The sequence below is a fragment of the Phoenix dactylifera genome, chromosome 8, assembly GCF_009389715.1.
Source record: "Phoenix dactylifera cultivar Barhee BC4 chromosome 8, palm_55x_up_171113_PBpolish2nd_filt_p, whole genome shotgun sequence".
NCBI classification, from domain to species: domain Eukaryota; kingdom Viridiplantae; phylum Streptophyta; class Magnoliopsida; order Arecales; family Arecaceae; genus Phoenix; species Phoenix dactylifera.
The window spans coordinates 18,155,619-18,181,913 of NC_052399.1; the positions used below are offsets into that span (position 1 = coordinate 18,155,619).

Here is a 26,295-nt window from a genome sequence, read left to right on the forward strand (position 1 = left end):
CCGTTTCGTTTTGAAAAGAAAAAAAAAAAACACCCCTCAAACCCCCCTTAAACCCCTCCTCCCCCGTTCCCCCTTCTCCCTCTCGTCGCCGGCATTCTCCCGATCTCCGACCACCTCGCCGGCTTCTCCCGGAACTACCTCGCCGGCTTCTCCCGAATTTTTTTTTTTTCACGGTTCGTGCTCCGTTCGGCACTGGATCGCCGAACAAAAGGCTTCTGTTCGGCTGAACAGTGCCGAACAGAAGCCTTCTGTTCGGCAACCCTCAACCGAACAGATCTGTTCGGCTGCACAGTGCCGAACAGAAGGCTTCTGTCCGGCACTGCTCAGCCGAACAGAAGCCTTTTGTTCGGCGATCCAGTGCCGAACGGAGCACGAACCGTGAAAAAAAAAAAATTCGGGAGAAGCCGGCGAGGTGGTTCCGGGAGAAGCCGGCGAGGTGGTCGGAGATCGGGAGAATGCCGGCGACGAGAGGGAGAAGGGGGAACGGGGGGGTTTTGGGCGTTGGCGAGGTGTTTTGGAGGAGAATAGCGGGGTGGGGGGGGGGGGGTTTGGGGGGTGTAGAGAGCAATTTAGGTGAGGGGGTGGGGAGGGTGGGGGGTAATTTAGGAATTTTTAATTTTATTAGGGGTGTCCTTAGCAAATGGGGGGGTGTAGAGAGTATTTAATTTTTTTTTAATTTTTGGGGGGTGTCCTGAGCAATAGGGGGGGTGTATATAGAACCACCCCAAGAAGGGGCATTACAGCAAAAATAAATCTTTCCCACTCTATGTGCCAATGCAGAAAAGAAGTGTCGGCAAATAAAATTTTAACGCTTACATTGCTGATACTTTTGCGATACTTTAAAAAGCGTCGGTAATAAAAATATAAAGTATATGCATTAAAAGGTATTGAATTTTTTTTTTCCAGTGCGGGTACCAATGTAACCAATCTCAACAGCTCAGTGCCGTGACTTATCAGCCTTGATGATGCTTGACGTGGCTTCATAGAATTCCTTTGCAAGACGTTGGGCATGGTGGCTGATTTCATATGGATTACTTCATTTTCTTTTAAAGATGTGCTCATTTCTTACATTCCAAAGAATCCAGCCTGCATGACATATCAATGATGTATCAAAATTTGCCACTTGCTTGTCCGAACAACAATCAATCAGATCTTGCATTGAGTTAAAAGTGGACTCATTCCACACCTACTGAGGCTAGTCCTTGGCGGATGTCACATTTGGTGCTTTGATTCTAGAGAAGTCTCCTTGATTCCAAATTTTTTTTGCATGGTCGTTGACCCGGACTACTTTCCACCAATAGAATTTGACTCTCGGAGCGGCGGTTACTTTCCGCTTCGATGGCTGTTGAATATGGTGGAAGGAGATCTCGTAACATTGTGCTTGTCACTTTCCAATTTTTTCTTCAAAATAATTTGTTTTCCAAATTTTTATTTAGAAAAGTGCAAAATGGGATTTGTGGTCACTGAAAATCTTTGAAAGTATATGGACTTTTCAATGTTGTATTTGTTAGTTAAATTGATCATTTCAACCACCAAGATGGTAGTACGGTTGGAACGAGGCTAAGATTTCACTGAAATGGCCCAGGCTCGAAACGCATGAGCGTTGATTAAATGCGGAGACCGATGCCCTCCGTTTGGTTTGTCTGGTGGAGCCGCCATTTGGTCCGCTGGTACTGAGATAGTGCTGGGGTGACGTACTTACATGTGGAAGGAGTTACCAAGTTGGTGGGGCTCCTACGGGTCAGAAAGGGTATAAGTATATTGTCTATTCGTATCGGACATTTTCTGGTGAAGGGGGCCCAATAAGGATTCTGCTATGTGGGGTGGGGTTAATTCCCTCCCCCCTCCATCTTTCAGGTAAAAAAAAAGAGGTCATTTCAGTGACCATAGCGCAATCCAAAATCAAACTGAATAGTATCAACTTGTTTGACTCTTTGCTAAGCTCATTGGCATAATCTATCATTTCCAAGCTTGTGTAGTTGATGTGTTATTCGGATGTAGAACTCGAGTATAGCATCTATTTCATTCATAAACTATAAATAACAGAAAAAAAAAGAAAATCATAAATGCTTGTACATCAACAAATATATGGGTTTATTGAATAATATTAGAATCCATATGCTGGACTACTTGCTTTTTTATTTTATAGAGCTTTTTGTTAGATAAATTACAAGTCATCATTTCCAAGAGTAAGTATATATTTTTTAATGTAAAGTCGTTCTTTTAAATCTAACATGGATTTTGTATTTGAATCATTTGAACTCTTATGGATTGCACCAATTAAATGTTCAACTTTATGTTAAAATATTTAATCACTATTTCAAAATAATTTATTCTTGTTCCACAAATTTTTTCACTAGTTTTGTGGAGGTATGAGAATTTTTAGGAGCCTAGCTAGTAAATTAAACATTTGCTCCACAGATAATGCTCTACAATATTTTCTGAGAGAAAAAATACTTTATAAATATTTTTTTATATATAGTTTTTAATGTACTTGTTAAATTGAGGAAAATTAACAATATATTTTTCATTGATAAGCTTTATTTTTCATTCTTCTGCTAAGATCCTAAGCAAATTAGGAAGACACTTTTGGGTATAGTGGATAGTCACTTTTCATTTGATTATAAGTAATCAGCATCTATATTATATTTAATTGTAGCCTCAGACAAACAAATCATTATTCATCTGATGTTCTTTCCTTTTTTTTTACCATACCGGTGGGAATTCCATCAAAAGCATCAACACCATGAGTCCACATGATTTGCCAATTTACTATATGCTTAGATATCTTCTATCAAGTATACTTTATTATGATTGAGTTAACTTTATTAGATCTGATTCAATTCCAATCTTCTCTTTTTTTTATTACCATTTTTTCTCAGTACATGCCAAAGGGCACTTTGGCTCTAAAATATCTCGAAACAATCTAATTATCTCATTAAATTAACGGATAAAAATCGTATTACTAATCTATATTCATAAATTGTTTTAAATTTTTGAAAAACACATCGAGAAGAATACCAACAACGTTACGTCCCACGCCCCTTTACATACGGCGTAGTGGAAAATCATATAAAAACAGATAAAATATTTTTTTATTTTTATATGGACCTTATATCCCATTACTTCTTTTCTTTTTGGGATGTCCAATTACGTCAGCCGTTCGATCCCATCGTTGTTTCGATGAGCTCAACCGCTCGGACCGTCCGACCAGTGGCCCATGACGCGGACGAGACCACCGCACATAAAACCAAACAGTTACTGTCACCGTCGTGAATTGTTTACTTGTACTGCCGATAGGGTCCGATCCGACGACTAGAAATTCCAGTCCACCGTCTCATGTTGTACCGTGGTCGCTTTTGGACGGCTACTAACGAAGACTTGTCCCTTCCAAGTTCCGTTGCGGCGGGGCTCATCCGCACGCCGGGGAAATTAAGACCTATCATCTGGATTCGATACGAATTGAACCGGCCGGTTCGACTTAAAAAAATGGTATCGGTTCAGCCATCTTTGGATGATACGTGGTTATTGGATCAAGAATCGTTTCAGTGTATTCGAATGCAGCGTTGTCGATTTGACTTCATTTCTTTATTCAACGTTTTATTTTTTTAGTGACGTCATCCCAGGGATGGAATTTTTTTTTTGGTGCAAGGGATGGAATTTTTCGAGCGGGGACAATAGCACGAGGACGGCGGATGAGACGAAGAGGGCCCCACCCTTGAGCCCCGGATCGCGTACCGACGCACGGTGAACAACCAATCTGCACCAATCGTTTGACGAACCTTCTATCTGTATGGACCCCACTGCCAGCTGGCAGCATTTAGTCGCCACCTTAGGTTGGACCATCCTTTGCGTCGTTTGGTGCTGCTTGCCAGACTGGCACAGCAAGGCGGGTCCGCACAGGATACTGATTTAGGGTTAGCTATAAATGGAGGGCTCTGATTTGTTCAGCCCATGTCGCCGGGGGTGGGGGTGGGGGTACAAATTCGGGTGGTGGCTGGTTAGAGCAGAAAAACTGCACCCAGTTGGTGAAATAAAAGCAGGTTATTTGTTATATTTGCCTCCCTGTGCAAAAAAACTTGTACAACATTTGTACAAGTTAAACATTCGACGCTGCACGTGATTTATTGATGGGATTTTTTTTCAGAATTGAAAAATAAAAAACTGGGCCATCTTTTTTTATTTTGTATATATATAAAGCCGAACCGTCTTTCACGTCAGCAGCAGCAGTTTCAATTTGAATCAAAGCACGAAAGGTGTACTGAAATGGGCCTGTCTGAATGATGGCATAGCTTGTCCGTTAATTGAACGTGTACTGAAATTTGAGTTTACATTGCTATATGAGTTCTTTTCTAATAGAAAGTGTCCATAGACAAGAGTACACGATACAAATAGGTCTCTTTCAACTGTTCCTATCTCCTCAATCTTGCTTAAGGCAGGGTTCGGTTGATCAATGCAACCGTCAAAATAAAAAAAAATTTATGAGATGGTTTTCACATTCTAAGAACTCTACGGATAAAAATTCAAAAGCCAAAAATTACACGCAGGAGATTTGCGTTACGTAAGCTACATTCAACACCGGATTCCTGCCTCTCAAGACCTAACCTCTCGCTTTCTCTCTCTCCTTTTACCGCTGACTTCCGCCTGATGGCCGACAAAGCTACAAGTCACAAGAGAAGAAGCAAAAAAAAAAAAAAAAAACTAGCGGGTGAAGGTGGGGTGGGGGAGCTCTGTTTTTCCTCTCAGTTTTTCGCCCCAGATATGCAAGCGATTCCATTCCCCTCCCGCCCAGGTTTTCTCTCCGCTCTCTCTCCCGCCGCGTTTCTCTCGTCCGTCACGTGGCGACTCTCCTCTCACATTAATTTTTCCTCGTTGCCTTCACTCTTCTTAGTTTTATTTACTTCCGTCAATAACGCTTCCTCTCCCTCGCTGTGTACGATTCCCTGAATAAATGATTGCGTTCATTGCCTCTCACTTGCGCCGGATGCCGTTCCCGAGTTCGGTCGGAATACTCTTCACTTGCGTCGCCGCGACGCCTCTTCTACCCCTTTAACCAACAACGAAGAATTCTCCTTCCAAGGCTCCGGTATTCTCTCTCTCCCTAGACTCCAACTTCGGACGGCCACACCGTGCAGCGAAAGGGAAAAGAAAGAAAGAAAGAAAGTTCAAAAATTTGAATCTCTCTTTCACTACAGTGGCGGCACTGCAGTTAAAGCTGCCGCTCCAGCTTTCTTTTTTGATCTTTTCTTTTCTTTTATATATATATATTGAAGGAAAAGAAAATAATGTTACAGGCTTGAGGAGTCGGTCGCTTGATCTGAAATGAAGTATAGGAGAGGAATGGAGGCTAAGGTGGTAGTTTCAGCGATTGTATTGTTGTGGTCGGCGGCGATTGTCGGGCGAGGAACCGCCGAGCCGGTGGAGGACAAGCAGAGACTGCTGGATTTCATCAAGAGGCTCCCTCCCCGGCGCGCCCTCAACTGGAGCCCCTTCACCTCGGCGTGCGACAGCTGGCGGGGCGTCGCATGCAGCGGCGACCGGGCCCGCGTGGTGGCCGTCCGATTGCCTGGCGTCGGATTCAACGGCTCGATCCCGCCCGACACCCTCGGCCGCCTCACCGCGCTCGAGGTCCTGAGCCTCCGCTCCAACGGCCTCACCGGCCCCTTCCCCGCCGACTTCGCCAACCTCACCGCCCTCACCGGCCTCCACCTCCAGCTCAACGGCTTCTCCGGCCCCCTGCCGTCCGATCTCTCCGCCCTCAAGAATCTGACGGTCCTCGACCTCTCTTTCAATGCCTTCAACGGCTCCATCCCGGCCTCCTTCTCCAATCTCACCCAGCTCACCGCCTTGAATCTCTCCAACAACTCCTTTTCCGGCGAGATCCCGGATCTCTACCTCCCGAATCTCCAGCTCCTCAATCTCTCCAACAACCACCTCAACGGCAGCATCCCCAGATCTCTGAAAAAGTTCCCGAATTCCTCTTTCTCCGGGAACGATCTCTCCCCGAAAATTACTCCACCGCCACCGCCGCCTCCTTCTTCCCCTCCCCCTTCGCCGCCGCCGCCGCCGCCGCTTCCGAGAACAGGAGCTGCCCACAAGCCCAGCGAGTCGGCGGTTCTCGCAATCATCATCGGCGGCTCTGCTGTAATCTTTGTGGGGATTGCGCTCTTTCTTTACGTCTGTTGCTCCAAGAGGGATGCTGATGGCGTGGTCTCCGGGAAGGGATCGAAGGGAGATCGCTCGCCGGAGAAGGCCATGGCCGGGCGCCAGGACGAGATCAACCGCTTGGTGTTCTTCGAGGGGTGTACCTTCGCCTTTGACTTGGAGGATCTGCTGAGGGCTTCGGCCGAGGTGCTGGGGAAGGGCACCTTCGGGACGGCCTACAAGGCAGCGCTGGAGGATGCGACGACGGTGGTGGTGAAGAGGCTCAAGGAGATCGGGGTCGGGAAGAAGGAGTTCGAGCAGCAGATGGAGGTGGTGGGGGGCATCAAGCACGACAATGTGGTGGAGCTGCGGGCATATTACTACTCCAAGGATGAGAAGCTCATGGTCTACGACTACTTCAGCCATGGGAGTGTGGCTTCCTTGTTACATGGTATGCTGCTCTGTTCTTGCTATTATTTTTTTATTGCCTTCCCTTAGAATAATAACGCGATAGAGAGAAAAGTACAATGTATATAAATTTAAGGGGTTGACTGATTCTAATCTCGCTCTTTCTTATAGTTGTTTGTTGTGGTGCTTTTTTTCTCCTTGATTAATTTGTTTGCATGAGACCGATTTATGTGTAGTCTCTCTACTCGATGGCACTACACACTGCTGAACGTTCAATACATGCGCTATTTGTTTGTGCTTTGATTTGCGATCATGCTATAATTTGCTCCTGGGCTTCGTATATCAAATGTGATGCTGATACTTATGCTGTCACTGCACTTGTAGTGTGCTTGTTTGCTATTTGCTTATGCTTTTGATGTTTAAGGTGGCATGCTTGATTTTTAGGTATCTCAGGATGCATGAGCAGCAATTTTTTTTTTCTTTTGCTGTTATATTTCATTAATTATCTTTTTGTTTGGAAACTAATTTTTGGATGTTGATTATTCGTATGTTGCTGTCAAGGCCTCAAAAAGGAGGATGGTAATATTGCAGCTCTTATTGTACACTTGGGGACTTTAATGGCTTAACGGTTAAAACCTCAAATGGTTGCATGTCCATCTCTTGTCTATAGTTATTTGAGTGACTCGTAGTTGAAACAATGAAGCTATCGTACTGATAACTTGATGACTAATTTTTGCTTGCAGTTTTCAATTCTATTATGTTACATGGTGCTGTTTCTGGAGTTTGGTTTTTGGGTGGTTGTTAATTCATGGTAGCTTATCTCTGGATTGGTGAACTGTGTCAGTGCACATTTACCTGTAATTTAATGCAAATAAACCCAAGGAGCTGCTTATTTTCTCTTTATCTGAATATCTACATATTATAAAACATATTAACATAGGCAGGTTGTTGGACCTCCCATCATTATTCCATAATGTCATGCAGTCAGGGACACATAAACATGCACAATTATATAAACAAATAACAAAGCTGTATGCTTTAAGAATGATTCATGCTAACTGGTGTTGAAGATGTACAATAAAGGTCGATTTTTTTTTTTTAAAAAAAAAGAACAATGTGGATTACCTTGATAAGTTAGGAAAAAATTAAATTCCTTTAAAACAAAATCAACACAGGGCAATACACAGCGGTTCAAATTACACTGAAAAGAAATAATTTCCTAGCAAAACTGGAAGTGGAACTTGCATGCATGGACTTTGTTTATGCTTCTATGATTGCTGAATTTGAACATATACAGTCTTAAGCACCAAATTAGACATCAAAATGTTAGTAAATGAAGTTATCACACTTCAGAGAAATTGATTAAAAGACTTGTTGCGTTTAGCTAGCTGTCCTTTTGTGGTAGTCATAGTATGAGGTCTATTACATTTTTTCTTACAATACTCATGACCTGACAACTTCTTGACACCTTCATGTCCACCAAAGATTGTATCTGAGATGTATGGATTCACCTTTATTTTTCAAGATGTAATTTGATGAAATTTGACAATGTGGCATATAAATTGTTACCGATTCTTGTCCAAGGCAACATAAAGAAAGAGAATGACCTTCATTGGAAACCTAGAAGATCAGTTCACTGGTATAGGTCTTACTTGTTACACTGTTTCAATTAACGCTTGTAGAGAAAAAACCAAGTTTATGAAAAGTTTCTTCGAGTTAAAAAAAAAGGAAAAAAAAACTTTAAAACCCTGTACAATGATCATATCTCTTAACATTGCAGTTAATTGGCAATATGAAAGCTAGATCAATGCTCTGTATAGAAATGCACATGGGAGAATTACAAAGATCTCGCCATGGGAGTTCATGTTTTGCGGTCATGATGCTCTATCAATTTGCAAAACATTATGGATATCCAGTGAAATTTTATAAGTAATTTATTTTTAATTACTTTTAATTCTATCAATAATTACTTTTTTGATTAAAATTTTTCTTGTTGAACATCTCTGTTATTATGATTGTCAATGGTCTCTAATCTATTCCTCTCTCAGATATATCAGTTCCAGCATATTTGCTACTTGTCCTGATTCCTTTCGCTATATTGTTATCTTTCAAACCAACCTGGTTAATCCTGAATTCTGGTTCACTGACCATAATTAGTTAAATTTATTTTTGATGTTGAATATGAGCTTCTTGCTGGACTTTTAGAAAGGTTGTACAATGTGTTTTGTTGTGTACATTATAATTATATGATGAAGTACCCTGCAGTTGAGCACTATAGCATCAGAATTCTTAAATCTAGAATATGGTAATACTGATTCAGAGTTTGACGATATATGTTTTTGTTCTACAATGTGTATATAAACTGTATCGAGTATTCGCTAGTAAAGCCAAATATGTATGTTCTAATGTATTAGATTTTTATTTTAAAAAATCTTGTAATGCAGGCTCAACATATACATGTAGTTGTTGCCGACATTTTGTAGGTAAAGCCTACTGCTTAGTAAAACAAATGTAGGATATGGTAATAAGAGTCCAACTTAAAATAAATTGTATCTCCATTCACGATTTCTGGCACGATATCTGTCAAATGCTTCCAACTCATTAGGAAAATCATTAATTCTGATTTAACTTGTCTCTTGGGACAAGCTAACTTGCCATCTGCTGCGCACCCATCAAATACTTCATTCTCCATTTGAATGTTACTGCAGGGCGTATGTAGCTTTTTTATTTTACATATCTTTTTGGTATCAAGCTCCGCAGCTTTTCTAGGCAGAAAGGGGAAAAAAAAGATCTCCCAGTGGCTGATAGTAGACACTGGTTTTTTTACCTCCTCTCTCTCTCACACACGCACGCACACACGCACGCACACATGCATGCAGAAAGGACACACCCTTCAATTAGTCTCTTAAGAGTCTCCAAAAGGAACAGCCCCCAGTACCAAGACAAAAGATCATCAGGAAGATCAGAGGTACAAATCATCTTTTGCTGTAAGGAGCAAGCCAAGCCAGCCTTATGGTTGGCAGTTTAATTATGTTATTGATTTTTTTTAGGAGAACCTTCTTGATATTTATGTGAAGCCTTGAACGTCTTGAACTGACCCCCATACTCTTTACATCAGGGCCCAGGAGTCTTATACTTGTTTTGTCTATTATAGGCCTATTAAAAAATATTGCAGTTCTTGCTGCAAACCACAAACAAAATGTTTATTAGAACTTAACAATGCAAAGAAGCTAGATATTGTCCTTATATTTTATGGTTCTAGTATGAGATATTATACATTACACCTCTATGTCCAGAAGTGATTAGTGACCTTAGTACACATGCTCGGTTGGAAGATCATCTACCATGTATCCACCGCATTTTTAAAATGAATGCTAGAAAAGAACATTCATGCGTTGCTTATAGTTTGGGTATCGTTCCCTTTATTGCTAGGAATTTCAATTACAAATACTTGCAGCCACTGCATTAGAAGACTATGTTCTCTAGTTAGTTTTACAGGGTGCAAACTTTTTAAGAATTTAGCACGTTTAGATATTAAACTTGCATTGCAGTCTGGTTGCTGGCTCATTTATCAGGAGGCTTCCATGTAATACAGTAGTTAGTTTCTTTCAGTTGAGTGAACTGAAAGCTTCATGTCTTGATCAACAACTGATTCAAACAAAAAAACTGCAAAATCTACGCATGTAATTGTATGTATTTTCTGAATAGTCATGTTTTATATTGATCATTTACTCTATTGTTCTGCAGGGAAAAGAGGGGAAGACAGGCCACCTTTAGATTGGGAAACTAGAATAAAGGTAGCCATTGGAGCGGCAAGAGGAATTGCACACATCCATACCGAGAACAATGGCAAACTTGTTCACGGGAACATAAAATCATCCAATGTCTTCCTCAACAACCAGCAATATGGCTGTGTCTCTGACCTTGGGCTGGCATCTCTGATGAACCCAATGATTCCTCCTGTGTCCCGAACTGCAGGGTACCGTGCACCTGAGGTGGTCGACCTACGGAAAGCATCGCAAGCTTCAGATGTCTACAGTTTTGGTGTGCTCGTTTTGGAACTTCTCACGGGGAAGTCCCCGATCCAAATAATAGGCGGCGGTGATGAGGTGGTCCACCTAGTAAGGTGGGTTCAGTCAGTGGTCCGTGAGGAGTGGACTGCAGAGGTGTTTGATGTTGAGCTGATGAGGTATCCAAATATAGAGGAGGAGTTGGTGGAGATGCTTCAGATCGCAATGACTTGTGTGGTGAGGATGCCTGAGCAAAGGCCCAAGATGTCAGAGGTAGTGAGGATGATCGAAGATGTCAGAAGGTTCGATACCGGGAACCGGCCTTCATCGGAGGGCTCAACGCCACCACCAGCACAGGTTATAGCAGAAACCCCAGCCACCCCCCAGTGAAGCTGTTACTGTTTTGAGAGCTTACCGTATTGTTTTGATTCGTCCCTCCAGGCTTGCCGCATGGCCTGATTGGTAGAAAGGTCATTGCATGTTGTAGCATTTGGTCCAACTTTTTTTTTTTTTAATCTTCCATCTTGATACCTTGTTTAGGATTAACTTAATGCAGGGGACGTTGTAGTTTTTAAGGTTCAGTGACGAAAAGGGTCATGCCTTGATCAGAGATGGGTCTGGCAGTAAGTCGTTTGGCCCTGCAACTATTGGAATGCTTCCTCTCAACGCAAAGGTTGAGACTGAAACAATTGGTCCTCTCTTTCGACCAAACAAATTATTTAGTCCCGGTTTTCCATTTGACCGGGCTGTCTTAATTTTTGATTATCTTATTTTTATACTATTGAATTTTATGCTTACATTTTTCAAATACAGTAGGAGTGGAGAAATTGACTAGCCAAGACGGATGACAGTTGCAATTACAGTTAGATCTGGTTGAGCAATTTTGGATTTTGTCCACCCATGGAAACTTAACCAAGCGGGGACGGTAATCATACATCTGTTGAGAACCACCTGTAACCGTACAAAAGCCTGTTTAAGAGTGTAAACTGAATCCAAATGCTATCGACTTGCCTTCTTGCAAGCCTTGTCATGATACCTCTACTGCAGCAATTCATTGAGCAACTTAACAATGAGACGTGGATGAAAAGTGTGCGTAATCTACTTACCCAAAAAAATGTGCGAAATCTAAGCATATCATATTGCTGCTCCTGCATGATGATACAACTCTTTTCTTGCCAATAGAAGGTACTGGTGAATCTTGAAGAACAACTTAAATGCATATTGAAGTCTTCAAACAGATGCGTGAAGTCCCATATTTACCAATTCAAGAAAACCACACTAAATTTCAGAGGTTCTCTTGGTAGCATTTTATGATAGATAACAACTTTGTCCGCAAATAGAGGTTTTTAAATACCCGTAGAAATGGAAGATTTTTGAGCTTTGGCAACTGAGCTGTCTGCTTCCTCCAGTATGTACCACACAAAGAACCAATTCTCGTGACAGATTTTATCATCGTTCAATTGTAATTAGAATATTGAAACTTACCAATGAATTTAAGAAAAGATTTCACCAAAACAAAGTCTCAACATTCACCATCACAGTGCATTCCCTCATAAATACTCATCATCATCATAACCATTAGTCTAGCATAATATTAAGGGTTTGTTTGGATAATCCAGCAGATTTGGGCTAGATTTTCTGCTAGATTCGTTGATTGGGCAGCCTATTAAGCATGGTTTGTCTCAATCCAACGTTCTCCTAATCCGATCTTGCAGGAGAGGAGAAAAAACCCATGTTCCAATTTTTTTAACTTCCCACAGACCAACAGGCCTACAGATTGCTGGTTGGATGGACTAACAAGCTTGATTTATGAGGGTACGTATTTTCTATATGGATCAAACATACCGGTCCAAGATCTAGAACAAGCACAATCAAATAAAGGATAAATAGTAGAAGAAAAAAAAATAATTAAGGAGGGAGAATTTTTTTAGATAAAATATGAAGCAAAAAACTCTCTCATGTCTCTCGTTGACAGCAGAAACAAACTGCCATAATATCACCCTCTCTTAAACTCTCACGCCGCTATCTCCTTGCTAAAGATAAAAGCTAAACTATTTATAATTCCTATCTAACCCCACCAACTATCCTTTTCCTATAAGGACTTGATTTTGTATCTATTAAGTCTAAGGCTCTGCCTAACTAACATAGACCAGTATTAAAAGCGCACACAAAAAAATTAATTACCTAATTTGTTGGGATTCGTGATGACTTCAACACTGCCTAATATTATAAACTCCATTCAAATAATGCCAGCTTGCCGGGCAAAGCTTCAAAAAGTGCTAGGCTGCCTAAAATTATCTACCAGCTTGTCCTTTATGAAAACTATAGAAAATCAATTTTATAACCTATAATTTTCTCTCTAATAAAATGATGATGAACCTTGAGGATAGCATCTTATACATTTTCCCATATTGGCATTTAATGCAGATAAGGATAGTGTTGACCTTCATCTTCAAAAGCCTATTAACCAATTCCTTTGCATATTTGAAGTCTATCATAATTTACATGAGCCATCTTAGCATACCACAAATCAGCTACATCATGTTTAAGCGTCTGATCTACATAAATATTGTAGCAGATATAGCATAAAGCTTGTCTTCCTATGGTAAGCAATAAGCTCTCTAGAAGCTTTATCATTGGCATAATTCTCTATAGTATTAGGATCAAATAAAATAAAAATAATAAAAATCTCCATAAGAATTTTTTGTGGTAAAAATCTCAGAATAATAATTTCTATATTTCCATATTTTGTTATTTAGTTTATCCGTGATATGTAGAATAGAAATTAATTTTTTTTCATGCTATACGCATAATAAACATTATTCATGGAAAGAGAAAAATAGAAAAATGATGGGAGGAGAGATAGATTACCAATACCTTTGACCGAATAAAGTGAGTAATCAGCAATAACAATAGCATTAGAACCCATACAATTATGTAGAGAAACAAATATCTCTCAACAACCCGTAAGATTATCAGAACAATGAGAATTAATAATCAAATTATGAGCAAAATTAATATCTAATAGAAGTATAAACACAATCATGCTGACTATCAAAATAACTGGCATCAACTATAGAAGTAATCAGAGTCTAACTATTAGCTTCCTTTTATACTTATGCCTTGAAGTAGAGAATGCAATATTAAATTATTTAAGTTTTACTCTACAATATTAAATTTTATCACCAAATTTTCTACATCTGTTACAAGTTCTCTTAAAATTATAATTTTTCTTCTGATTAATATTTTTATCCTTATTAGATTCTTCAATTGGCTTTTTTTTTAAAAAAAATAAATTTAATTTTCTACTTTTTATTTTTATTTTTACTATGAGAAAATAAGGTCTTTTTTTTTGGAAGAGATATAGTCAAATCAAACATCTAAGTATTAAGTATTTCTTGATTAATAATTATATTTTAGAGGTTGCTTAGGTCATCCAAAGATAGCAGGCATATAAGCACTATATTCTTTACTTAAACCACGAACCAACAATCTATGCCATTTATTTTTTTTAGCTAGAGTTTTTCATCAAGCATACCAAGCTCGTTAAATAATTTCTTAGGATTGCAAATGTGTTGGGTTCGATGGAGGCATGATTGACCCTGATTCAATACGATTCCTTATTCATTTTTTGATGTTAAATCCAGACCTAATCCAATAGAAGATCAAGTCAGGTTGCATCGGGCCCACAGCTAAAATTTTTAGGCCTAACGGGTCATTCAAGTCAGGTTGGGTTGGGTTCATGTATGCTCCAATCCCAACCTGAAAAATTCATATCCAAATTGGATCTAGGTTGGGTCCAAATCAAAAAAATAATCGGCCAACATTCAGCATGAATGATTTGGAGTGTTCCTTTGGAGTGCCTGAAAGCCCCGCTTGATTCCGTGATAGCACACTGGCGAGCAATCAATTGAGCTGGAAGTAGATGAGGGAAAAGGATGGTTATGGTGATGAAATTAGAGTGGGTGAGGAGGTAGCATAGGAGAAGTGGGAGAGGTGGAGGAGGTAGAGAAAAGAGGAGGAGAAGGGCGGCAAGAGGAAGGATGTGAGATACAAAGGGTGACGAGGCGAGAGGTGGTGGGGAATGGGGAATGCGGAGGGTAGGACTTTTTTCAACTTCTCTAAACCTTGAATATATTGCTTATTTTCATTTTCATCCTTTAAAGAATATGCATGGCCTTTCCGGCTTTGATCTTCCATTTTCTTTGCACTTCTGCATTGTTAGGAATGTCTAGTGGCACCACCATATCTACCCCATTAACAATTTCCAAAAAATTTGTCCATTCAAATAAGATTTAATATAAAACTTTCAGTAGATTTAATTAGCATCGTTCAATTTTTAAATTATAATGAGAAAGATGGTGGTAGCATCAATCATAATATTTTGCAAAATTATAAAAAATAAAAATTCATATACTTGCATTAGCATATTGCAAATTACTAAAAAATCTTCAACCATGCCAAGCAACAAACACACGAACCACCAATCTCAAAATCTATAATTATGACAACAATGTAGAATGGCACACTGTTTAATGTAGATCAAACATGCTGGTTTAAGATCCAAAACAAGCACCAGTAAAATAAAGAATAAATAATAGAAGTGATGCAAGATGAAAGAAGTAGGAGGAGAGTGAAGAAGAAGCAAAAAAAGAGAAAAGAAAAGAGAGGAAGAAGAATAAGAAGGAGAGGCAACTCAATATTTTTAAATTTCAATGATACAGAACTTAGGTTCTCAATTACATATCAATGGATATTTATAGACCCGACATCCTAATAAGAGTTTGTATAGAATTAAAATACCGAAGTCCTTATAAAATTCTAGTTCTAATAAAAATAGAAACCCAATAAAAATAAAATTCTCCAATTCCAATTTCTATATGCGCACCTAACAGTAGTGTGCCAAGATCTTTTATAGGATGGTTCTCCATCAAAAAGAAAAGAAATAATCTTAGACAAAAAATATCTTTTTATTATAAAATATGAAGCAGAAAAATTCTCTCGAGTTGCCTCATGTCCCTTGTCCAAAAGGAAAAGAAAAGACAAAACCTAAACTATTTTATAATTCTTATCTAACCCCACCCACTAACCTTTTCCTACGAAGATTTGAGTTTAGACCCGTTAAACCTAAGCTTCAACCCCAGCACAAAAAATAAAAAAAATAATTCATTGGAGTTCGTGATAACTTCAACATGATATTACTAGAGGAATACCCAAACAGGCTCTAAGTCATTCTTTTTTCGGGACACTTTACTGCATCCATGAACAAATTTTAAGAAACTTTTCCAGAAACCCAACATTATTTCTGGAACACTTATTTTACCATTAAGACATGAAATGGAGAATATAATTGCCGAAACAAGTTGAAGTCAAAATCATCATCATCATCTTACCTCCTGCTTCATCACAAATTTATTTGATATACTTCGAGAATGCCAAGGGACCTGAAGTCGAGAACATTTACAACGGAGAGGGGCAAGTGGAGAGAGAGTGGTTGCCCATTTGCTGCATTCCCATAGGATTTTTCAAGCAAAGTTGAAAGCTCAACATCATGGTACAAAATTTAGGCTCTAAGAGTGACATTACATCCTAGAAACATAAAAGTTCACAAGCACTGAAGAACGAAGGAAATTCTTTGAAGACAGGAATAGGAAACATAGAAATCAACAAATGGCACTAAAGCGTGAGGCATATATGAGCTAAATCAATTATTGTTCAGCAAACATTCCATAAGCATGGTGGAGCTGATGGGATCTTGACCACTGAGTGGCTTCAGACATCCAAAGTTCATTCTACCTTTCAAGCAAATGGCATTACATTAATTAATGATGCGGGTATAATTTTCTCAGTGATCAACATAAGACACTTTTTCTTGAAGCTGTGGCATTTGATTGTCTTTTACATCTTGTTGTGATCTTCATCCCCTGCTTCTGAAAATTCTTCCCCTCCTTAAGACAGCAGAACTAAACTTTTGCTTCTCGAAATTCTGCAGAAGTTTGGCTTATCCATTGGTTCCCTACGCTATACTGCCTATTCTGTCCTTGCTCTGGACTGGATGTGAAAATACATGTGATGTTACAGTATGCTTCTTTAAAATAAAAATAAATTAAGCAGGGTAGGTGACACTTTAGGATGTGAGAGAAACAAAGCAAGTAAGCAACAGCATCTTACAAAGCGAGTGTGTTTGTCAGTTCAGATCACCAGAAAGAAAGGATGAAGGAAAAACCGGAAATCTAAGCAAGTGAAAATTTAAGAAACTCAAATATTTTCACTGAGAAAAGATACAGAACATAAGAGAAAATCATATATTATGCAGTACAACCTTACGAGAAATATAGCATCAGAGGTCATTGTAACTAGTTGATCTAAATGATAGGTTCCTCTTATTTTGGTTCATATGCACAATGATGCAGATCTGAGCTTTAACCAACACAAGCATACCCTGAGTCTTGTCCACTGCTTGCTTTATCTCCAATCTTCATGACATTAAAAAAAAAAAAAGTGACCGACAATATGAAATTATGAATCATAACCCTTACTTGGGCATAACAATATTCAAAGCCGCAAGGAAATTTTTTCACAAGGGTCTTGAAATACCTAAAGAAAAAAGTGAATGTGGAACTAGAGGGGACTTTATGGATCTTTGACATCTCAGAACTATGGGGGAAAAGGAAAAATAAATATTAAAAGTAGTTTCTTGTTAAGTGGTTTTGTACTTTCTAGTGTTTGATCTGAAATCACAACACGTGCTTCTTTCAATTTGAACGAAGGACAAATGTTTCTCTAGATTTTGAGTCATTATATCCATTCATTGAATAAGTGATCACCAAACGGTTCTTACTCAGAGAACCTTTGAGTTTAGCTTGAGGCTTTGCTTGATTAAATCATTGTGGTTCTAGTATGAATCTGAGGTTTCAATTGATTCATAGGATCCCAACAAGGGAATTCCTATCAATAGCAGAATTATTGTTATTTCCTATGGTTAGACCTAGTACAACACTTAGATTTGGAAAAGAAAAATAAATATGTCTTATTGAAAAGAAAGAGAGAGATCACACCATAATCCAGGAAGTTGCCTAAATGGGTCTGTAGGGTTAGATATGTAAACAGTTCATAGCAATCACAGATCAATCTGAGGAGGAGGAGAAGAAGAAAGGACATACCGAGATTAGATCTAAACTTTTTTCCTCATGACGTCATCTGTAGAATTCTCCTATTCTTTCCTTTACTGCTGCTGCTTTGTTTCACTCCAGCACAGAGATGTGCCAAAAAAAAAAAGCTTCTTCTCACATGGAGGTGGTGCTGAGAATCTTCAAAATTTTCCCCAAAAAGAGAAGAAATCAGCACCAAAGCAATGAAAGCATACAACAAACACAGCACCTGACACAGAAAAAGGAGACTTGGAAACAAACCTTTCCTTGAGAACAGCTACTGGAGCCCTAGCTTCGTCTCCACATGGTGGACCATGCTGCTAAGGAGAATATAATCAAAAAAGGAGAGATCAAAGGGAAAGCACAAGGTATCAAGGATTTGAGAGGGGTGTTTGGAGCAGGCTTCGGAGAGAATCACGCCCTTAGGTTTGAGGAGCTTCAAATTTGAAAGGGTTAAGTTGCAAACTTGGCTACCATTTAGTAATGCCTATGTGATTTCTATTTTGTATTAGACAAATGCAGAATCTCCAGAGCAAAAACAAATTAGACCCAATAATCTACACTGATTTTACTTAATCTGAACCTATACATGTATATCTTTTCTTATAATATCAGAATAAAGATAAAATACAGAATCCTGAAAAATCAAAATACCACTAGCATGATGAACAAGTCAAATGTGTAGAATCCTAAATATTCCATACAAGGTTATCAAGAGACGGCTAATAATCAGTTTCAGCAGAGCATATCCCTGAACTTTATAAGCAAACAAAAAGGAAAAAGAAAACTAAGAAATTATAGTGCAAGAAAAAAAATAAACAAATTAGGATATACTCACAAAACAACAAGATTTCAAAAAAAATCAAAATCTCCTGATGTCAAAGAACCAAATAAACCAACCTATGGCACACCAAATCCACAGTTCAAGATTAGCAGGTTAACGATCAAAATGAGAAAATAATTGTACAACATACAAGAGCTTATCTTGTTCCTTGTATTCCTTTAGGCAAGGTACCAGCACCTTCTCTTATCACCTAAAATCAATGCCATGTAATCATCACCTCAATACAGAAAGCTAGTGATCTGAGTTCCTAAAAGGAAATGGAGAGCTCCTATGTGAGAGATGGAGAGAGAAAAGAATACTACGAGCTGGAGCTTTTAGCAGGATGGATAGGAGAAAAGAGAGAAATGTTATATTTGAAATCAGAAATAGGGAAGAGAAACCCAATTGGAGGTATTATAGAGGACTCCAGTATAGCAATAATGCAAATCATAGGGAAATGACTAGTCATTAGTATATCTTTTACTTCTAATTTAGCCTTTTCTCATAGAGAAAAGTAAGGAAGTTCCCAGATACATTAAAGTTTCTTGTGAATATGGGAAAACTAAAGCACGTCAATTTTGTCCGAGTACAAAAGCAGGTAAATGTAGCTAAGAGTACAAATGTCTTAGAAACAGAAAGTAGAACCAGAGTCAGGGAAAACCAGCTGCGGACAAGAAAGAAAAAGGTCAAATTATTAAATAGGAGGAAAACAAAACAAAAAAATAACTCAAAAAGGACAAAACTAATAGAACAAACAAATCAAATAAAAAGAATTTCACAACATAGCTTCACAGTGAAACTCAAAAGAATGAAATATACCACTATTAAGCTTGAATATAAATTGGAAAAATAGAGATGATTTGCAATTTCAATAAACAGAGAAAACAAATCTAGATAAAGTAAAAAAACAAAAAAAAGCTCAAATATAGCAAACAACATTTTTATGGGATTGAAAAGGCAAAATCTTTGGGAAATAAAATGATGCATTTGACTAATGAAGATTTGTTAATTTAGCTACCCCAATTAATTATATAAAATGAAGCAAATATCAAAAAAACCAGTCAAGGAATCAAATAAATATATCAACTAAAGATATTGGTTAAAAAAAAGAGAGAAGAAGAACCTGAAACCAAGATCAAAGGAAAATAAATAAATATTCAAAAATGTAACTTGAGATCTCCAATAAGCAAAAGAAAAATCCAAAAGAAATATAGTGACAGCAACTTAAAAATATGAAAGGGGCCACCTTATAGGACTGAAGTAGCTGAACCATTTGGAAATAAAACTAATCAAAGAATAAAAATTTAGAAGTATAGTGAAAGAAACATAAAAACAGAACCACTTTATGAGGTTGAAGAAGCTTGATAATTATGAAATAAAATGTACACATTCATGTACACATTGTTTGCCAATTCAGCAAAACAAATTTATTAAAAAGCAGGGATCAAGACAAAAAAACATAAAAATCGATAACTTAAATATGGTAAAACTAACAAAAGAAAGAAATCTTCTATAAAACAACTAATAACCAAAAAGAGATATCAAGGCAAAAATATAAATCAAGAAAATATAGAACTTGAATACAAAAACAAGAAACCCAAAATAATTTGCCCTATTTAATAAATGAAAGAAAAATCCAGAAGAAGTATGAGGAAAAAAAGCTTAAAATAAGACATGGAATGAAGAAGCCAAATCATATTCTCACCTGAAAAGAATGATTTAGTAATTCAGCAAAATAAATTTCTCAGGAAGCAGGAATCAAGCAAAAAACATATTACACAGATAGGAGAAAGGTAAGCAGACATAAGAACCAACTCAAAAGCAGTCAGTAACGAATATCAAAAAAGTGAAAACAAGAATACACAAAGAAAAATTGAATATAAATAAAAAATGTAATATGTAGATATAACTTGAAAAATTCAAGACAAAAAAACAAAATAACTATAAAATATATGATAACATTTTCAAATAAGGAAGGAACCACTTTATGAAAAATGAAGAAGCTGAAACATTCATAAATAAAACACGATAACTATAGATTATAATATCTAGATAGAACATGTTCTTAACATCTTCTATTTGCATCAAAATTTACATGGATACAAAGATTTCATTTTAGAATTTAAATAATGACTAAATAGTGACACTTTCAAAGATTTCAACTAGAAGATAAGGAGGCTTCCTCTGGTCACCTGTTCACCCAGCAAAGGCAAATTGTGAATTGTTTCAAATAGAAAACATTCAAATTATAGTTTTGTTCTATATGCAAAATAGGTGTCATACCACTTTCTCAAAATGATGACTTATATCTATTTCCATTCACACCTCTAAGGCTCTAACCATGGGAAAACATAGCAACTAGTCCAAAAACCTTCATATAAAGGAATAATGGAAAATAAATACCAAAAGAATCAAATAATCAGCTATAGGGTTTCGGGTTAGGGCTTAGGGTTTATGTTTTAGGATTTAGGGTTTTAGGGATTTAGGCTATAAGGTTTAAGATTTAGGGTTTAGGAGTGTTTAGGGTTTAGTGCTTAGTGTTTAGGGTTTAAGATTTAGGATTTAGATTTTGGGGTTGGGGTTTGAGGTTTAGGGTTTGAGGTTTGGGGTTTCAGGGTTTAGGATTTTTGGGATTTGGGCTTGTGGTTTGGGGTTTGGGGGTTTGCGGTTTGGGGTTTTGGAATTTTGGGATTTTGGGGTTTGGGGTTTGGGGTTTGGGATTTTGGGGTTTGGGGTTTGGGATTTGGGATTTTGGTGTTTGGGGTTTAGAGTTTAGAGTTTAGAGTTTAGTGTTTAGGGTTTAGAGTTTAGGAGGCTTTAGGGTTTATAATTTAGCCTTTAGGGTTTAGGGTTTAATGTTTGGGTTGGAGGATTTTAGTACCAAACATTGTAATTTGATATGAGACTTTTTTTCCCATGCCATATTACCCCCAACCAAACAGGCCCTTAGGGTTTAAAGTTTATGATTTAAGAGTGTTTAGGATTTAAGGTTTAGTAGGTTTTAGGGTTTAAGGTTTAGTATTTAGAGTTTAGGCTTTAGGGTTTAGGGTTTGGTGTTTGGGATTTTAGGATTTTGGGCTTTAGGGCTTAGGGTTTTGAGGTTTTGGATTAGGGGTTTGGGGTTTAGGATTTTGGGGTTTGGGATTTGGGATTTGTGGTTTGTGGTTTACGGTTTTGAGGTTTGGAGTTTTAGGGTTTTATAGTTTAGGGTTTAGGGTTGGGAATTTAAGGTTTGGAGGTTTTGGGTTTTGAGTGTGGACTTTATGGTTCAGGGTTTTAAGATTTTAGTGTTTAGGGTTTGGGGTTTGGGGCTTAGGGTTTATAGTTTAGGGTTTAGGGTTTGACAGAGCTTATAGTTTAGTGTTTAGGGTTTAGGAAGGTTTAGGGCTTAGGATTTGGGGTTTAGGGTTTAGGGTTTAGGGTTTTGGGGTTTGGGGTTTAGGGTTTAGGCTTAGAGAGTTGAGGGTTCAGTATTTAGGGTTTAGTGTTAGGAGGGTTTGGGGCATATTGTTTAGGGTTTAGGGCTTAAGAAGGTGGAGGATTTAGGATTTAGTATTTAGGGGTTTAGGGTTTAGGAGGGTTGAGAGTTTAGGGTTTAGGGTTTAGGGTTTAGAGTTTGAATGGTTTAGGGTTTAGGGTTTTAAGGGTTTAGGGTTAGGGTTTAGGAGGGTTTGAGGTTTAGTGTTTAGGGTTTAGGATTTATGAGGCCTTGGGGTTTAGGTTTTACTGTTTAGGGTTTAAGGTTTAGAGTTTAGGGTTTTAAGAATTTAGAGTTTCAAAGTTTAGTTTAGTATTCAGGGTTAGGATTTGGGGTTTAGGATTTAGGTTTTAAGATTTTAGGATTTAGGGTTAGGGTTTAGGGATTAGGGTTTAGTAAATAGGGGTATAGGAGGCCATCTTTTTTTTGTTCTGGTATATCCTTTATCTTCTTTTTTATCTCCTTCTTGGTTGATATGAGGCAGCTACGGCCTTTTCCAGATTAAACCCTAAACAATCATTATATTTTTTTTTTCTATCTTTCTTTTCATATGTATCTATTTTCTTTTCTTTTTCTTAGACCCGAGACATCTGCGATCGGTTCCACATCTAGCCCTAGAAAAACAATCACCCACCGCCTTTCTTTCCTTCTTGAATTGATCCAAGATTATTGTGAACTGCTTCAGATCGACCCCTGGAAACCACACTTTGAGAAGGGCGTCAGTTTCTTGGTTCACCAAATGCTTGCCTCTCTCATTCTTCTTCAATGAAAAAAGCCTTTTACTTTTAGATTTCTTAAAACTGACGCCCTTCAGTTACCATTAGTCCATAGTATGTATACCATTCAGTTATAGCTCAACAGTTTTTGTTCTTTACCTGGACAAATGACAGAGTTTACCCCAATCAAGAACAAGAATAAAAGTTTCTTGGTGAATCATAGTGGACAAAGCATGAACAGGAGACCCATTAATCAACAATGCTTTTACTTGACTAAATATCTCTACATGAATATCTTGTCTACAATATCAGAATGAAGATAACGGTATAAATCTGAAAAAAGTCAACTACAGGTAGAAAATTGAAGATTTCAAATCTGTAAGGTCTTAAATCTTCCACTGAACGATATCAAAATGCACAAGTGAGGTAATCCCATAATTTGTAGCCATAATTATCTTCCAAAAGCCAAAATAATTTCAAGAAATCTAAAAATAAAAGGCTTTATCCATTGAAGAAGAATGAGAGAGGCAAGCATTCCGTGAACCAGGAAACTGACGCCATTCTCAAAGTGTGGTTTCCAGGGGTCGATCTGAAACAGTACAAAATAATCTTGGATCAATTCAAGAAGGAAAAGAAAGGTGGTGGGTGATTGGTTTTCTAGGGCTAGATATGGAACCGATCATGGATGTCTCGGGTCTAAGAAAAAGAAAAGAAAATAGATACATATCAAAAGAAAGATAGAAAAAAACATATAATGATCGTTTAGGGTTTTATCTGTAAAAGGCCGTAGCTGCCTCAGATCAACCAAGAAGAAGAAGGAGATAAAAAGGAAGATAGAGAGGATATACCAGAACAAAAAAAAGACGGCCAAGAAATCGTCTGATCTAGCCAAGAAACACAACAAATTGGTCTCATTGCTTGCAAGAGAAGACATCAAGAAGGAGGCGCTTAGGATCAAACCTTTTCTTGAATCGTTTCCTAGCAGCTCCTTTACCCGATCAATCGTTGGATCTTGCCTAGAAACGCGAGGAATTAGAATCATAGCTTAAGGCAAAGAATCGAGAAGAGATGGGTTGGGATCAAACCCTCTCTTGGGGGATGACCAACGAAGCTATCAGAACCCTAGGCCGCCCTCGATCTGGAGGGGGGAGCGAAGAGGAGGCGGAAAGGAGGGAAAAGGGAAGAGCAGGCTTCGGAGCGGAGGGAATTCAAAAGCGGAAGGTGCAACCAACGCCGGGATGGGTGTATTTATAAGCGCGGGTTAAGACGGTGCAGGCAAAGGGGAAGGGAAAAAATATTTGAAGTCGGTATACTGTCTGCCGAATTAGTTTTAGATGTTTTGCTTACTTTACAGTCCTAGATTATCTAATTAATAATTACTTTACGAGCCTGAACAAAAGACTTGGTAAAAACTTTCAATTTGAAACATAACTATGTTGCTGTAAAAATTATTTATTGATCCCTGTTTCAAGCTTAAACTGCTTGCAAGATCTTAAAATATATGTCCCATAAAATGCTATGGTGGAACTATTCTCAAGTCTCTCATTGAACAATAACTTACTTATAAGTCCAAATGACAGGCTTCAGATGAAGTCTGTGCCTTCACTCCAGATGGATATCCATTGAGAGAAAATTGAAAATTAAGTCCCTGATTAAATTGCAACTTACTTGCAGGTTCACCCATCTTTCAAATTCATTTTATACAGAAATAAGATAACATTAAATTTTTAATAGGCTCCTAATTGTATGTTAAGTTACTTGTTCCTGATTTATAAGCTTCACATAAAGGTTTTCCCGACTTCTACTAGAAAATAATATACATGCAAATGCACGTATAGAACGGAAAAGATACCTAAATATAATTTGAAACTTGATCAAGTATGAGAAAGGCCGAGGATGAAGAGTGAGTGAAAAGAGGAAAAGAGAAAGCATTGGCTTAACCAAACTTCTTTATTTTACCCTTGAAACTAAAGCCTAAGAAGCGATAAAAATGATCAAAAAAGAACTATTTTACATTCATTTTTCTTTTTTTTATTTTTGAAAAAATATTCAAGTTACCATTAACTCAGCAAACAATGCCCATTTCTGCAGTTATTTGACCTTGTTGTCCTCACAATTGAGCAAACAATTTGATAACAAAATTTACCTTTTTTTTGTTTGCCTAGTCTCTGACTTGGTCACAAGATACTCAATCAAGGAGGTGGGAATCCTGGGCACCTCACTGTGCGTGTCCAATACTGTTTTCTAAATGCACAGGTATGCGTTTTTTGCTTCATTGATGCATCACCTATGCTTGCATAAGAGGTATTTGGAATTTGACATGGATCATGAGAGCCCTGGTAACCTAAGTAATGCTTGGACAACTTATAGAAGAGCTTAGAGCTCTCCATGTTTGCTGCCTGCTTTTCTTTTTCTTTTTTTTTTTTTTTTGCATATTCGCTCTGCAACCACTACCTCTCTTCAAAGTACAGCGAAAGAATCTGTTTTTCTTCTTCTTCTTCTTTTTGAGTGTGAGGAGGCATGTGAGTCTAACATAGTGTAACAACGCAGGACCTCACCCAAAATGGCTAGCCGGAAGGTATTATTTGGGTTTCTTGATCCTGCATAAGTACTTAAAATCTACCCAGCGAATAACCGATGTGGGACTAAACATACGCCCGCACGGGTCCTCACATACTCTCCTTGTTCAAGCCCTGACATCCTCGTCAGGCTAAGAATTTAAATCTATTCAAATCTAATTACAAACACCACGATTGGCCCGTGGTCAGCCTCAATGGATCCATGCTGCAGTGTCTCCTAGTCCACATAGGTTATGGGCCAGGTCCGCTCTGATACTATTTGTAACAACCGAGGACCTCACCCAAAATGGCTAGCTGGAAGGTATTTTTGAGTTCCTTGATCCTGTATAAGTACCCAAGATCTATCCAGCGAATAACCGATGTGGGACTAAACACACGCCCGCACGGATCCTCACACATAGCAAAAGTCTCTCCCTATGTTGAGTGGGCTCAGGTTTAAAGATACAGTAGAATGACTATGAAGCTATCAGTTAAAACCAACCGTCACAACTATTTCTGAACTGAAACTTATCAGCGACCAAATGTTTGAACTGCCCGTCCGGCCGTTCGAACAAAAAGCCAGATTCCAGATACCGTATTTAGTTCAACTGCCTCTCGTTTTGGATATGGTAACCTCCTTTTCATTTCAGAAATGGCTGAATTAATTGCTGGAACAAAGGTCCTGTGAGATGATTGAAGTTGCCAGAAAATTGTAATTGGAAACCATTCTTTAGCACGAGCTAAATTGGAGGACTCTACAACCCTATTCACCCAACAGCCCTATTAATTGTTTTCAGAGCCTGTTGTTCTGATTTGTCCCCCCATGATAGTTGCTTGGCCTAGTAAAGAAGGGTGTCAATTGCATTTTGCTGCATCATTCTATTCAGATTCTTTTGCTTCTATAATATAACCTGTTATAAGATTAATTTAGCAGCAGGTGTGCTGCAAAGTTCAATGAGGATAAGGCCACCCTGGATTCGATGTTTGTCTGGCTATCCCTAATCTGG

The 26,295-nt window shown here is 38.2% G+C and overlaps 1 protein-coding gene and 1 long non-coding RNA gene across 4 annotated transcripts; one reads left to right on the top strand and one right to left on the bottom strand.

Annotated features, from left to right (window-relative positions):
- Window positions 1-4,704: 4,704 nt before the first annotated feature.
- Window positions 4,705-11,341, top strand: LOC103710860 (probable inactive receptor kinase At4g23740). Of its 2 annotated transcripts, none has more exons than XM_039129129.1 (3): window positions 4,705-5,208; window positions 5,295-6,595; window positions 10,300-11,341. In XM_039129129.1, the coding sequence occupies exons 2-3, from the start codon at window positions 5,323-5,325 to the stop codon at window positions 10,950-10,952; spliced, it is 1,926 nt and encodes a 641-aa protein (XP_038985057.1). In that variant the 5' UTR covers window positions 4,705-5,208; window positions 5,295-5,322; the 3' UTR covers window positions 10,953-11,341. The 2 variants fall into 2 exon arrangements, with proteins under 2 accessions (XP_038985057.1, XP_008794990.2); XM_008796768.4 differs by having other exon boundaries at window positions 4,705-5,086.
- Window positions 11,342-15,931: 4,590 nt separating this feature from the next.
- On the bottom strand, window positions 15,932-23,967 carry LOC103710859. 2 transcript variants are annotated; one of them, XR_005512929.1, is made up of 5 exons: window positions 23,816-23,967; window positions 23,691-23,746; window positions 17,975-18,030; window positions 17,726-17,872; window positions 15,932-16,613 (listed from the first exon to the last, which is right to left on the bottom strand). It is a non-coding gene; the product is annotated as an uncharacterized LOC103710859 (long non-coding RNA). The 2 variants fall into 2 exon arrangements; XR_003386412.2 differs by lacking the exons at window positions 23,691-23,746; window positions 23,816-23,967 and having other exon boundaries at window positions 17,975-20,358.
- Between the last annotated feature and the right edge of the window lie 2,328 nt (window positions 23,968-26,295).